Raw genomic sequence first — 14079 nt, 5'->3', positions numbered from 1 at the left:
AAGGGAAGGAACTATGGGCTTAATGCCTGCTCTCTCTTTACAAATGGGAAATACAAAAAAAAAGTGACGTCAGTGCCGATCCGTGCCGGGATATAGGGAAAGCCCTCGCTTAAGTGCAAGGCGCTTTGGACTTATATGCGGCCGGAGAATTGGTCCTCCTCTTTGGCCGGAGATCGGCAAAACCCGGATGGGGTCGACGCAGCTAGTCGTAAAAATACCTGGCAAGGTATCCGTCGATCCACATCCAATGAATAGCTGCGTTTGGGCAGTTAGAGGCTCATTGTTAGATAGCAGATATTGCAGTACCTTTTGTTGATAAGGTTCTTTCAAGGACCTGCCCATCGGACGCAGAGGCGCTGGGCCGACAAGGTCGCGGGATGGATCGGAGGGTCCACAAAGCGAGCCGTAGGACCGGCGGGACGAATGCCGGCCTGGTCTCGGTTAGAGGCTCGAGGTCTCCGGGCTCTAGTCTCACGCTGGAGAAGCTCCTATCTCTTGCAGAGTTCGGCCAGCTGAGACTGGATGGCCTCGAGCTCCTTCTTCTTGGCAGCCCTCTCCTGCTGTAACTCCCGCCTCTTCTTTTCGGCTTCGCGGCGCTGCTTCCTCTCTTTCTACCATTGGACCTTTTTAATATCGACCACGCCCTGGACCTTTGATAAAGTCGCTGGCCAGGGTCCAGGCGCGTCCTTCGTGGTGTTCGGAGAACTCTAAGATGCTAGCATAAGCCGCGTCTTCCACGGCGGCGGCTCCTATGCGGGCACGTCGGGCCACTCGGGCTCTCGCTTCCAGCGGAGTCCACTCCTCCTGGAGAGCGACCCAGTAGCCCTCTTCGGGAGTAGGTCTGGCCTTGGATTCTTCGTCCGGCGGAAGCTGCGTTTGCAGCATATCGCGGATGCGGGGCAGCTTAGGTGCCGTATCATCGGCGGCGGTGATGGCCCGTCGGCCAACCGGGATCGCGGTCCTCGCGGTGGCATTAAACCGGCCGGTCAGCTCGAAGACGTCTTCGAGCGTCACTCCGGCCTCCAGTGGAGTCTAGGGCTCGAGAGCGTACAGTAGCTCGGTCACAAAAGAATGGACCTTCTTGAGGTCCTCCTCCCACAGGAGGATTGACCTCTTGGGGGCCATATCCATAGTGCTGCCGAAGAAGATGGAAGACGTTAGATGAGCTAAAGAAGGGTAAATATGCATATTAAGTGTCAAGCAAGCATGCGAAAACGGAAAAGCAAAGCAAGCGAAGCAAAACAAAAAGAAAAAGGAGAAGGACAGGCGGTTATAGGTGTTAGTTACGCTCGCAGATTTACTTTTTGGATCGCAAACGACGCGGTGATGTAACAATCATCGCTAACGCGACTTTCTTGGAGCCGCGTGGTTGACCTCGTCTTTTCGGCGTCGTTGTCGCAGACGCTTGGCTAGAGTCGGCAGGGCTCGAAGTAGAGTCGTGGGAAATCGCAGGTTCCGTGTTGGACTCGAGGGATGCTGCGTTACAATCATCATTTTTAATAGGGAAATCGTCGTCCCCCGCTTTTTCGGAAAACTGCTCCTCGACGTAGCAGGGTTTAAGATCGCATACGGTGGCTTTACCCACATCAACTCCATCTTCGCTTTGGAGTTGATACGTGTTGGCACCCAGATGCGATGTTACGAAAAAAAGTCCAGCATATTTCGGGCTGAGTTAACTGCGACAGCTTGTGCTACAGAGAAAAGCACGCGATTTCGGGCCCAGACCTTATCACCGACGTTATAGCGAACGTCACGGTGCTTTGCGTTATAATAATTCTCCTGCCTCACTTGTGCAGCTTGGGAGTTTTTATGGGCTTTAGCTCTAAATCCCCCGAGCTTTTGCATGCGAAGACGCCAATCGTCGAGCGCGTCAGACTCGAATTGTTCGGTAATAGCGCGTTCTTCAACTCGTCGTGCTGAATGCGGTGACTCAGGATTGTGCCCATAATTGAGGAAGGCTAGGCTACATTTCGTAGCTTCGGGAATGGTCGTGTTATAGGCGAAGGTAAATTCGGCTACATGCACTTCCAAGTAGTGTGCCGTTCCTCGATAAACGCGGCGATTATTGTTTTGATCGTCCGGTTTACTCGCTCCGTGGGATTACTTTTGGGCGAATAAGAGGCGCAGGTCACGTGCAAAACTCCTTGTGCTTCGAGAAAGTCGTCCACTAACCGATTTTTGAATGGCGTGCCATTATCAGACAAGAACACGTCTGATACTCCGAAGCGCAAAAGTATCCGCTCGTTTAGCGAGCGCTTTATGATTATGGCATTTGCCTTACGAACGGGTATATATTCGATCCATCGAGTGAACAAGTCCAGAAATATCAACAGGTACTCGAATCCCCGGGTCGACTTCGGGAACGGACCCATAGTATCTCCAGATACAATTGCCAGGGATGATGTCCTCACTGCTTTCGACTTTCAGCGTGTTAGCTCTCACGTCGAGATTTGTCGAAAAGGCTCGAATAAAGGCGCCGCCTACTTCAAAGAGCAACTTTACATTGCCTAAAACGGGCACGTGGTGACCATCAACTGCTTTTGCTCCTGGTGCAGAGTAATGTGACACCCTTAAGATGAAGGCTACCGTTATCTCTACTCCGATGGGACCAAAAACGGTAAATGATGCTCCCGTATCATGTAAGGCTTTAAATGAGAAGGGGCCGAAATGTACATTCAGCCACCAACACGGGTGCTCTTCGACGAAAGTACTTCATATAATACCTTCATTGCCATGACTAAGCGCGGCATTCGAGTGGCTCGTAGTTAGCATCGAGTTAGCTGTCACGCTTGGCGATACATGCGCAACTCTCACAGTTCTAATCGCCTCCAAAGTACCGTGGTTTAAGGGCTGCGTAGTAGGAACCTCCTCTACGCGCTGCCCATCTCGTTTTCCTATTTAGTGGTCTTGGAACATTCAGGGTAGCGGGTTCTAATGTAACCAGGCAAGCTACAGTACCAACATAGGACTTTGACTACGTCCAGACCAGGTTCCTTGTCCTTATTCTTGACGAACTTTGGAGTGATCACCTGGACACTATTTGCTCCTTGGCCTCCCTTTGGTTTGCCTTCGCGGCCGCTACTACTGCTAGACCAGCGCGGAGATCGCGAGACTGTCCTTGAGTCACCGCCTCTGACCGCATCTTGCGCTGACAGGGTCGTACGGCCTCTTCCGCCTTCGGGCTGCAAGCTTGCTCCGCTATGCCTGAAGGGCGCGCCGATTTGTGCGGTCAATCTTAGCGCAGCACTTTCTGCCAACGACAGTGGAACAAAGCGACTCAAATTATAGTGATCATTAATTATTCTGCGCATTCGTCAAGTATCAAACTTCTGAAAGTAAGACAACCAATATATTTTACATGGTATACCGCACAAAATCATTCTTGAACCGCTGCTGTTCATAATATATAATAATGATCTATTGCTGGAAAATGCAATCGTCTTATGCTGATGACACTATTACTACTTGTTTGAAATGAAATTCGTTACGTTGTGAATAAAAAATGAATAACTACGTAAGCGTAATGAACAGTTATATGGTATCAAATTGCTCATCAATGTACATAAAATAGTCTACATGCCATTGGGCTCCTATCAGGATGGATCTCAATTAATTTAAGAATTAGTATCAGTAATTTTAATAATTTGCGAACCTTGAGAAAAGAGAGATAATAAAAAAAGTTGTAACGAAACTTTATCGTTATCAATTTTAAAAGGTGGGCAAGTGAAGCGCACTCTCTCATAGCAATCGAGGAGGGGGGAAGAGAGAAAGGTAAAGAAATGTAATTAACCAAAAATATTACACTTCAAATACCGTTAAATGAACATACCGTATAATTATAAATTCTACAATCTTTACAAACTCTTAATCTTTAACGAACACAACGGTGTTACAGACATGCCTTAACCCTACTGAACACAACGGTGATCTTAACACATACTATGTAATAAAAGAACAGAAAACAAATTATCTCATTTACCGAGCTTACAAAATCTAACCGACATACGGAACATGTCGCTAGACAGGTGACCGCCTTGACGACAAACCGACTTAGCCTACTTAAACTAATTGTAAGAGAAACCGCCCGACGAAAGGATCGCCTGGACGGTACGCTACCTTAAGAAATATGAATGCCAACCGTAATTAAAGCAGATAGCCGGCGCATTAATGCATTGCCACCTACCTAACTCTCACAGCTACTCACTGTACCATACCGCTAAAGAGAGAGAGAAAGAAAGAATAAAAGAGAATCAACCTTGACCTTATCTATGCGGGAACGGGAGGTCTGACTGTGCCCTGCGGATGGTTTTACTGGCCTTCATTGGGTACTCTTTGCCGGCTTGTTTCGGGTAGCGTCCCTGGGAAGATGTTGGAAAAGGTACTTGTCCTTTGTTCCTCTTGGCTTCTCACCTCAGTTCCTTGGCGGCGTGTGCGTTCGGCTAACCTCTGCACTCTGCACTTTTCCTAACTGTACCGCTGAGCGACTAAAAACCGTCTAACCGCTCGTTCGCTTCCGCAATCGACAGCTTCTTTGCCCGCTCTTTCCCTCCCCACTTGACTTATTTATTAGGCGGTGCGCGACCAATACGCTAATTGGTTACGCGTCGCGCGCCTGCCTAATCCTGCGTGGGGCACGCAAGCGCCTCTCTCTCTTTCTTTCTAACACCTATCTTTGTTGTCCACTAAACGACTTCGAGCAGGCTCGTCCTCGCTCGGCAATCTCTGTCGGCTGAAACAAAGACCATGCATTAGGTGCATTTTTAAATGCGCCCAACGCTGGTCACCGTGCCTTACCGAGAGAGGGAATGCGCAACGCTTGTTCTCGTCACAAAGTATTAATTAGCTGTTTGTTATAAAGCGCCTAGTTTAGCATGAAGTTTAAATATATTTGAATACTACTATATATAAAGTGCGAGATACTAGTTTAATGGCCAAAGTTTATCCAGAGAACTAATAATAATAAGCAATAATCTGAGAACTGACTACTATAATCCAAGTACTTCTTTCCCAAGTGCCTTTTTAGTAAACAATCCCAAGTGTCTTTGCTTATACAGCTCTCCAGACACCGATTGCGTTCGATGACACTGTCTTTGTTCGGTATTACTTGTTATTAATTCAGTGTATTCAGCTCAAAGATCATTTTGCAGTTAATGCTTTTTGAGATAGAACGACATCCTCAATTTGACATAATTAATTAACTTCTTATACAGTAGTTTACTATAACTTATTGAATTTCCTTAAATTATAATCTGCGCATATATTGTATATGAATCATTGTAACAATTGTATGAACAAAAAATGAATTTATTTAGCATCTCGTGAGTTAATACTGGCGTATATTTAAGTGTAATCTTCAAAGTCAAATAATATTGTCAATTTTCAATATTTTCGAATAAGGCTGACGTAAATTTATTTATATTGTTAGAAAATTTGATTATTTAATTCGAACCTCTAAAGATCTTATGTGATCTTTAAAACCAAATGCTTAAAGCTTTAAAATTATGTATCATCGAACAACGCTACGTGGTAAGAATTTAAACGAGCCTACAGTATTGTGTCGCGCAGCAACGTGCTTTTCTTACTGTTTTCCCCTAATGTAAGTGAATATAAACTAATTTTCAGTGTAAAAGAACGGCAAATTAAGTAGCGTATTTCAGACTTGCACGAATATTCAAGAAAAACTTAGCACTATAGCAAAATTAACTCTCAAACCAAACTCTTGTTAATTTGGCTTGCGTCAGAATGCACTAAAATGCTTTGATGGAGAATTCGTAATTTATTACATTTAAACGGAACATTGCAAACTTATGGTGCAAACTCATACGATTAAATATATTTTCTTCGCTACTGTCGACTACTCTCGATTACTTTTGGTACGGACAATATATTGAAAAGAAAAATATAACAAAAAAGTTATATATATTTTGTCGGCTTCTATTTTAGCTATAAATCACACATTATAATTGATATAGAAATTGAAATGTATGTGTTAAAGTTAAATAAATCCAATTATGGTAAATACTTTCACTATTTAATCCAAATTTCTTATAAAAAAAATATAATTTTTTGTTCAGTAGTCCGAAAATAGCATTTTCGGCCGTGGTTTTGCCGGTAATATTTTAATTTCGATCTCGCTGGACAAGGAAATTGTATGCGCACTATATTAGCATGCCCAGCCCGTAGCACGTGTTTGACAACCTCGACTTTATCTCAGTTTACAAGTCTCACGTGCTATGGACTTACCCGACCTGAGTATGAAATCTACTATTTTACTGTATACAATTTAAAGAAATATATCACTATTGCTCATTTTTTCAGCATTGTTTGAATCTATTTTCTATTGACGATGCATCGGAATACTTTACTAATGGGTTTAAAACTGTCGAAATAGAAAAAAAATTAGATGTCGATCAAGTCACCCATCGCTTCATTGATTTAGCTCGTCAAGTTGAGGCTTTTTTTCTACAAAAACGATTTTTACTGTCAGCTTTAAAACAAGAACTTATCATTAAAGAAGATGTTACTGATTTAAAAATAGAAATAGTACGCAAAGAAGAACTTATAAAAAAGCATTATGAAAAAATATTGACTTGGCAAAATTTACTCTCTGAAATGCATAGTTGGGTGCAGCCAAATGGTGAGTACATATAATTTATTTGTATTGAAAAATTTTTATATAGCCGATTGATTTCTTTTTTAAATAAAGGATCTGATGGGACTGGAAGATATGCCAACGAAATGTTATCAAAAATAATAAATTAAGTTGAGATGTTTTTATTTATAGTATTTGGGTGTCACTCCTGCATTTTTTACGTTATAATCCCGTAAGATTTACACATAGTTTATTCTGTTAGTATAAGAAAGATTTATTTCCTAACAAAAAAATGGATGTCATGATAGAGAACATTTATCGTTAAACTTACAAGGAGAGTGCTAACCTTGAAGGGTCACGGATTTTGATGAAACTTTGCACACACCATTTTTAGTCGAAAATATTGGATACGTATCTCTGAGTTTCTCTGAATAGGCATTTTTTTACCAATTATCCATATATATTCATTTTTCTCTCTTTGGCTGACGTAACGGATACTATGTTATTTTTAAGGACTACAAAAAGTTATTTCGAAATGTGTGATACATATTTTCGATGTATTTTTTTTACGTAGAATACAATGATGCTATTAGGTTTATCATAAAACTCACCTTGTCAAGCGCTAAAAGCCAAAAACTAAATTTCTTAGTTGTTTTTAGTGGTTTTTTTGTAGTTTTTTGCTTTTAGCGCTTGACAGAATAGATTTTATGATAAATCTAATAGTACCATCGTATTCGACATTAAAAAATACATCGACAACATATATCATATTTTTGGAAATAACTTTTTGTATACCTTAAAATAATACCCGACGTCCCTTGTCCGTTATCGATGAACATCGAAGACATTGATTTTACACCAATCTCTAACGACAACTCAAGATTTTGTTCAAAACTTGTAATACGTGTTTTCAATGTTTCTTCACGTTAAATAAACTAAAAAATAAAATACTGTTTCAATTCAATTATTTACAATTTATGTATATTTCTATTCTGAAAATGGATTATTTACAATATTTGCAGTAGTTTCTACTATCGAAATTAGTAATTGATCGTCAGACCAACTACAATCAGAATCTTTGAAAATCGATTGGTAAAATTGATCGCTCAGCTGTTCAAGTTAGATATCTTAAAGTGAACATTATTAAGATAATTATAATTTTGATATTAACAAATATATATATAGGACCACTAAAATTTCAGACGTGATAATCGAATAACTGAAGATTGGAAATTTTTTTCATTGATAGATATTAAAATTAAGCAAACTTGTGACAACCTTTTTTTAATTAGATGGTGTTTAAACAGTACAGAAATTAGCATATAGAATGAGTTACAAAATTGATTTATGTATTGTGGTTGTATCCAAGTTCTAAAAATTTTTCACAATCGTTAGGATGATATTTAATGTAATAACAATCAAAACAAAACGATTTTCTACACCATGAACATTTGACGAAAATTAACATCATGCATTTACATTTACATTTACTTTGTTCAAATGGGAAACAAACTTGTCGAACATTCATAAAAACGTCACGATCACTCAACATTCTTGAAGCGTATCAGGCATATGTTATCATTTCTTTAAATATTGGAGCTGATAATTGATTGTGTATAAGTAATTGTATTTTTACAATATCATATGTTGACGTTATATGATCTTCTCTTTGTTTAAGGTATGTTGGATTGTAAATTTCTTTGATTAAAATTTTTGCTTGTCTATGAAAATATACACCAAAGGTTGAGCATAAGCTGTGCAGCCAGGAGGAATAACTTTAACTGTATAACTTTGATTACCGTGCTCGTCAATAAATTTTTCATATAAATTTTTATTTTTCTGTCCACTCCAGCTATCCAAAAGAAGTAAAAATGGATTGTACTCTAGATGTTGCAACATAATATTAAGAGTATATGAATGAAACAAGGCCGATGACAATTTTCCAGATTTCCAGGGAGTTATAAAAATGTTTGAAAATTCTTTCGACATTGCCTCTATATCTTTCACAATTTTTGGACCAAACACACCATTGACCTCTTGCAAACATATGAAAACATTTGGTAGAAGTTTACCTGCAGCACTAAGTGTCCCACACAGCATGTAATATTGCTGCAATATTGCTGCAATGTTTCATGAAAGGTTTGGAACATTTCTGCAAGCTTTCATTGAAATATTTATAAAATATTGCTATGTCCGTGCAATGAAGCTGCAGCAATGTTGCAAAAAAGGTTGCAGCAACTTTTCTCGCAATATTTTTGCAAAGCATCCATCCAATCTTTCTAAATAACAATTCTTGCAAGGTTCCTAAAAGGTTTCCTGCAATCTTGCTAAAACATTTCTAGAAACATTGCAGCAACTTTTCTTGCAATATTTCTGCAAGGTTTCCATGCAATCTTCCTAAAATATTTCTAGGAACATTGCAGCAACTTTTCTCGCAATTTTTCTGCGGCTTTATCCCCACGGACATAGCAATATTTCTGCAAGATTTCCATGCAATTTTCCTAAAATATTTCTAGAAACATTACAATAACATTTTTTGTAATGTTTCTAAAAGGTTTTCTGCAATCTTGCTAAAACATTTCTAGAAACATTGCAGCAATTTTTCTTGCAATATTTCTGCAAAGTTTCTATGCAATTTCCCTATAATAGTTCTAGAAACATTGCAGCAATTTTTCTCGAAATATTTCTGCGGCTTTATTGGCACGGACATAGCACCAAAAGATTTCTAGAAACATTGCAGCAACTTTTATTACAATATTTCTGCAAAAATTCCTGTAATCCTACCAAAAGATTTCTAGAAACATTACAGCAATTTTTCTTGCAATATTTCGAAAAGGTTTCCTGCAATCCTACCGAAAGATTTATAGAAACATTGCAGCAATTTTTCTGAAAGGCGTCCACGCAATATCACTGGAAAATTTCTAGAAATATTGCGAATATTTTCCTTACAATATTTCTTTGAATTTGCTTGCACGGATATTAAAATATTCCGAAATAATATAGGAATGTTTTCTAAAATATTTTGTACATATTTCAAGAAATATTGCAGGAATATCACATTTATAAAAAGTTTCAAATATTATAGACATTTTTCAAGCACATTATAGAATTGATTGTCAGAAAAATTTATACTATACCTTGCAATTTCTTAGTGACTTCTAGTTATAAATAGTTACATATATGTATATATTGTAACACGGCAAGTTACATACATCGCGAGCGCCGAGAGCCAACGCAAGTGTGAGGACACACACACACACGATTATACGTCACGACGAAAGAGAGAGAGAGAGACAGTACAGCGATTAGCCGACAATCACCGAAGATTGCCGAAACACGATAGCGAAGACCTCCTACGAACGCGCAAACGGATATCGGGGCTTTTCGTCTCGCTACGCTCGACGTGTTCACATCGGTATCCGAATATTGAGCTCGAGGCGACGACGTCTCACCACCTCCGTGATCCGACCAGCATGCCTGCAGCCGCGTAGCAACGGAGCCCTTTGTTGATCAGCCGACGGCACGAAGTAAAACCGTCTGATCCACGTGCGAGGGTGATCCGGAGGATAGCCTCCCGTCGACGAAGCTCGCAAGCTCGTAAGTACGGTACGACTCATTCTCTCTCTCTCACGCGGTATCAATTATATTGCGGCGCAGAGTTTCGGCGGAAACTCCTGATTGCACCTCTGCGAGAAGGTCGCACATTGTATAAGGATTGTCGCTGACACAATAAATCTACCAACGTTTTACTACAACGTAGCTCTTTATTTGCGTTGCATATCCTTCACCTCTAATTCAATCGACGGGTTAAACCCCGACCGCCTCCGCGGGTCAATCGACACTTGGTCGATTGACAATTATACTGACCTAGTCGGAGCATACCCGTCTATTATCGGTGGATCCTACGGGTGGATTTAAGGGCAAGCACCACCACCGTTTTAATATATATATATTGCAACGGTAGTCGATTTAATTAATCGAACCGTTCGCGATTCTGATTTTCGCGCGTTAGTTCTAAGTATTGAGAGAGAGAGGGGGCGCGCGATCTTTTAAATTAACAGTTACGTCTCAGCTGTTGATTGGAGTGGATATCGCCGAATTTTGTTTTCACAGTTTTTCTCGCCGAATAATCATTTTATACAGATTAATTACGCGCGCGAGTGCATCAAGGTGATAAACAGATTGCGGCGTTACGAAAGCAGCAGATTTGCAGCAGAAAGGCGGTACGAGGCAGCGCAGCTGATAAATCAGGACCAGAGGCAGTTGATCGTATTTCCTGACATCAACAATTACGGCTGATCACCGTAATTGCACCGCAGGGTAGGTGCACCTCCCTTAATTATCGCGTGACAAAATACATTTAGTATTTTGTTCAACCGTGTTAGCGTTGATATTTTTTGTATTTGCGCCGAGCGTTAGATCGCGCCAATTTTCGTATCTTCTCTCTCTCTCTTTCTCACCGAAAGTTATTTAATTGTAAATCCTATTCGCGTGCGTCAGTCTTTCGGCCCGACAAAGACTGTAGAGATTTTTATTAATAAAATCTATTAAAATTATTCGCCGATTTCGTCATATGATTTTTCCTAGTAGTTTAAACAATTAGAAAAAGCTTAGGTTTTAATCCTATTATAGCTATGGGATTAAGTGGATTTGGAGTAAAGTCGCTTACACTTGAAACTTATCGTGTGTCACAAGGCACGTGACTTAAGGTGAGTTCAACTCTGCTTGATCGAAGACAACTAAGTTAAGTCAGCTGACGTTAAGGCGAATACACGTATTAACATACGTGTTAACGGAGCGGCGGTTTGCTCTGCATCGTGGGAGTTTGTTCTTAAATAAATTTCTCATTTTTGCAGATTTATCCCCCCGTTACAATATATATATATATATATATATATATATATATATATATATATATATATATATATATATATATATATAAAGCCGCTTGAGAATAAAGACTGTGCGCATGCGCATCACTCGAAAAATGTTTCCAGCAAGGTTATTTAATAAGTTGCACACTCAGCATGCAATATTTCAGTGAAAAATTCCATGAAATATTTAAAAGAACCTTGTGAAAATATTGCAGGAAGGTTTCGGAAAGTTATTTGAAATATTTCAGTGAAATATTTCGAGCAATATTTGAAGAGACCTTACACGGAAATGTTAATTGTTAAGTTACGAAATATCTCGGTGAAACCTTATAGAAAACTTGCAGAAACATTGTAAGAAATATTTCAGGAAAGATTTCAAGGAAGTTTCAGAGGATATTTCAAAAACCTTGCAGAAACATTGCGAGAAATATTTCAGGAAAGATTTCAAAGTTTTTGAAACATTCCCGGAAATTTCCTTGAAATCTTTCCTGAAATATTTCTTGCGATGTTTCTGCAGGATTGCTGAAAAAATTTTCCGAAAAGTTTTGTTTATCATTTCTTTGACAAAAATTATATTTCATTCAAATATTACTACAAATATTCTGAAATATTCCAGAAATATATTTCCAGACATGAATCGTGAATATATTGCGAAATAAAATGTGAAAATTTTTGGAACGATTTCAGAAACATTTCCAGGAAGTATTTGAGCCAATATTACCGAAATATTTTTGCAATAATTCTACAAATATTTCCAGCAACTTCCGTCTATCTTTCCTAAAAATATTTCTTGCAATGTTTCCGCAAGTTTTTTGAAATATTCCCAGCAACTTCGTTGAAATCTTTCCTGAAATATTTCTTGCAATGTTTCTGCAAGTTTCTTGCAAAGTTTCACCGAGATTCTTCGAAACTTAACAAATAACATTTCAGTGAAAGGTTTCTGCAAGGTTTCAGAAATATTCCCCGAAACTTCCTTGAAATCTTTCCTGAAACATTTCTTGCAATGTTTCTGCAAGGTTTTCGAAATATTCCCTGAAACTTCCTTGAAATCTTTCCTGAAATATTTCTTGCAATGTTCCTGCAAGTTTCCTGCAAGGTTTCACCGAAAGATTTTGAATCGTAGCAAATAATATTTCAGTGAAAGATTTCTGCAAGGTTTCTGAAATATCCCCTGAAACTTCCTTGAAATCTTTCCTGAAATATTTCTTGCAATGTTCCTGCAAGTTTCCTGCAAGGTTTCACCGAAAGATTTTGAATCGTAGCAAATAATATTTCAGTGAAAGATTTCTGCAAGGTTTCTGAAATATCCCCTGAAACTTCCTTGAAATTTTTCCTGAAATATTTCTTGCAATGTTCCTGCAAGTTTCCTGCAAGGTTTCACCGAAAGATTTTGAATCGTAGCAAATAATATTTCAGTGAAAGATTTCTGCAAGGTTTCAGAAATATCCCCTGAAACTTCCTTGAAATCTTTCCTGAAATATTTCCTGCAATGTTTCTGCAAATTTCCTGCAAGGTATCACCGAGATATTTCGAAACGTAACAAATAACATTTTCGTGAAAGGTTTCTGCAAGGTTTCTGGAATATTTGTCGAAATATTTCACTGAAATATTTCAAATAACTTTCTGACAGCTTCCTGCAATATTTTCACAAGGTTTCTTTGAAATATTTCATGGAATTTTTCACTGAAATATTGCATGCTGTGTGGGCGTATGTTGAACTGTATAGCTATGGATCACTTTATTGTAATCACCGAGATATGCTTTTATAGTTTTCGTACTAGCGATTTCCAACGTCCTATTTACATTTGGTCTGTATTCGCAACCCATTTAATCTGTGTTGAAAACATAGCTCTTATCCATACTTTTTATTGTATTGTAACACTTACAAGGGTGGTTCGATAAGTACTTAGCCTCACCGCCCGATGGCGCCACTCTCGCAAAAGAAATATTCTATCACGTAGTACAACCTTCTCGATGGTTACTTTCAAGATTTTAGCCGGATCGGAGTTGTAGTTTATTTTTGAGTGCGTGTGAAAACAAGTGTGTCCGTTGATTTTTGAAAAATGGAAAAAGAGCAGTATCGGTCGGTGATTCGATTCTTGTTTTTAGAAGGGAAATCGCGCAGCGAAATCAAAAAACGCTTGGATGTTATGTACGGTGACTCTTCTCCTTCGATGGCGACCGTCAAAAATTGGTTTAACGAGTTTCAACGTGGTCGCACGTCGATTTTTGAAGAGCCACGTCTAGGTGCTCCGAAAACGGCTACCACGGAGGATAACGTGACAAAAATTAACGATCTCGTATTGGCAGATCGACGATTGAAGGTGCGCGACATAGCTAAGAACGTAGGTATCTCAAAAGACCGCGTGGGTCATATCCTGCATGAAATTTTGGGTATGAGAAAGCTGTCGGCCCGATGGGTGCTGCGTTTGCTCACTCCGGACAACAAGCGCAACCGTGAGACAACTTCAGAGCAATGTCTGACGCTGTTTAAGCACAATCCAAAGGAGTTTCTGCGTCGTTTCGTAACAGTCGACGAAACATGGATCCACTGGTATACACCAGAGACCAAGGAACTGTCGAAACAGTGGACTTTACCCGGCGAAAGTGCTC

At 39.4% G+C, this 14079-nt stretch overlaps 1 protein-coding gene across 2 annotated transcripts in view; it reads left to right on the top strand.

The window, feature by feature from the left end:
- Positions 1–14079, top strand: part of LOC131663662 (mediator of RNA polymerase II transcription subunit 28) — a 399554-nt gene that overhangs the window by 237290 nt on the left and 148185 nt on the right. Inside the window, exon 2 of one of the 2 annotated variants that reach the window (XM_058934192.1) lies at positions 6319–6637. The exons of the other annotated variant lie outside the window; for it this stretch is intronic. Coding sequence (XP_058790175.1) covers positions 6319–6637 — 319 coding nt within the window. The remainder of the gene's footprint in view (positions 1–6318; positions 6638–14079) is intronic. 2 annotated transcript variants of the gene reach the window in all.

The sequence above is a fragment of the Phymastichus coffea genome, unplaced genomic scaffold (assembly GCF_024137745.1).
Source record: "Phymastichus coffea isolate CEN01 unplaced genomic scaffold, Cenicafe_Pcof_1.1 PCOF00037, whole genome shotgun sequence".
Classification (NCBI taxonomy): domain Eukaryota; kingdom Metazoa; phylum Arthropoda; class Insecta; order Hymenoptera; family Eulophidae; genus Phymastichus; species Phymastichus coffea.
The sequence above is the reverse complement of the archived record's forward strand: the minus strand, read 5'-3'. Positions and strand labels throughout refer to the sequence as shown.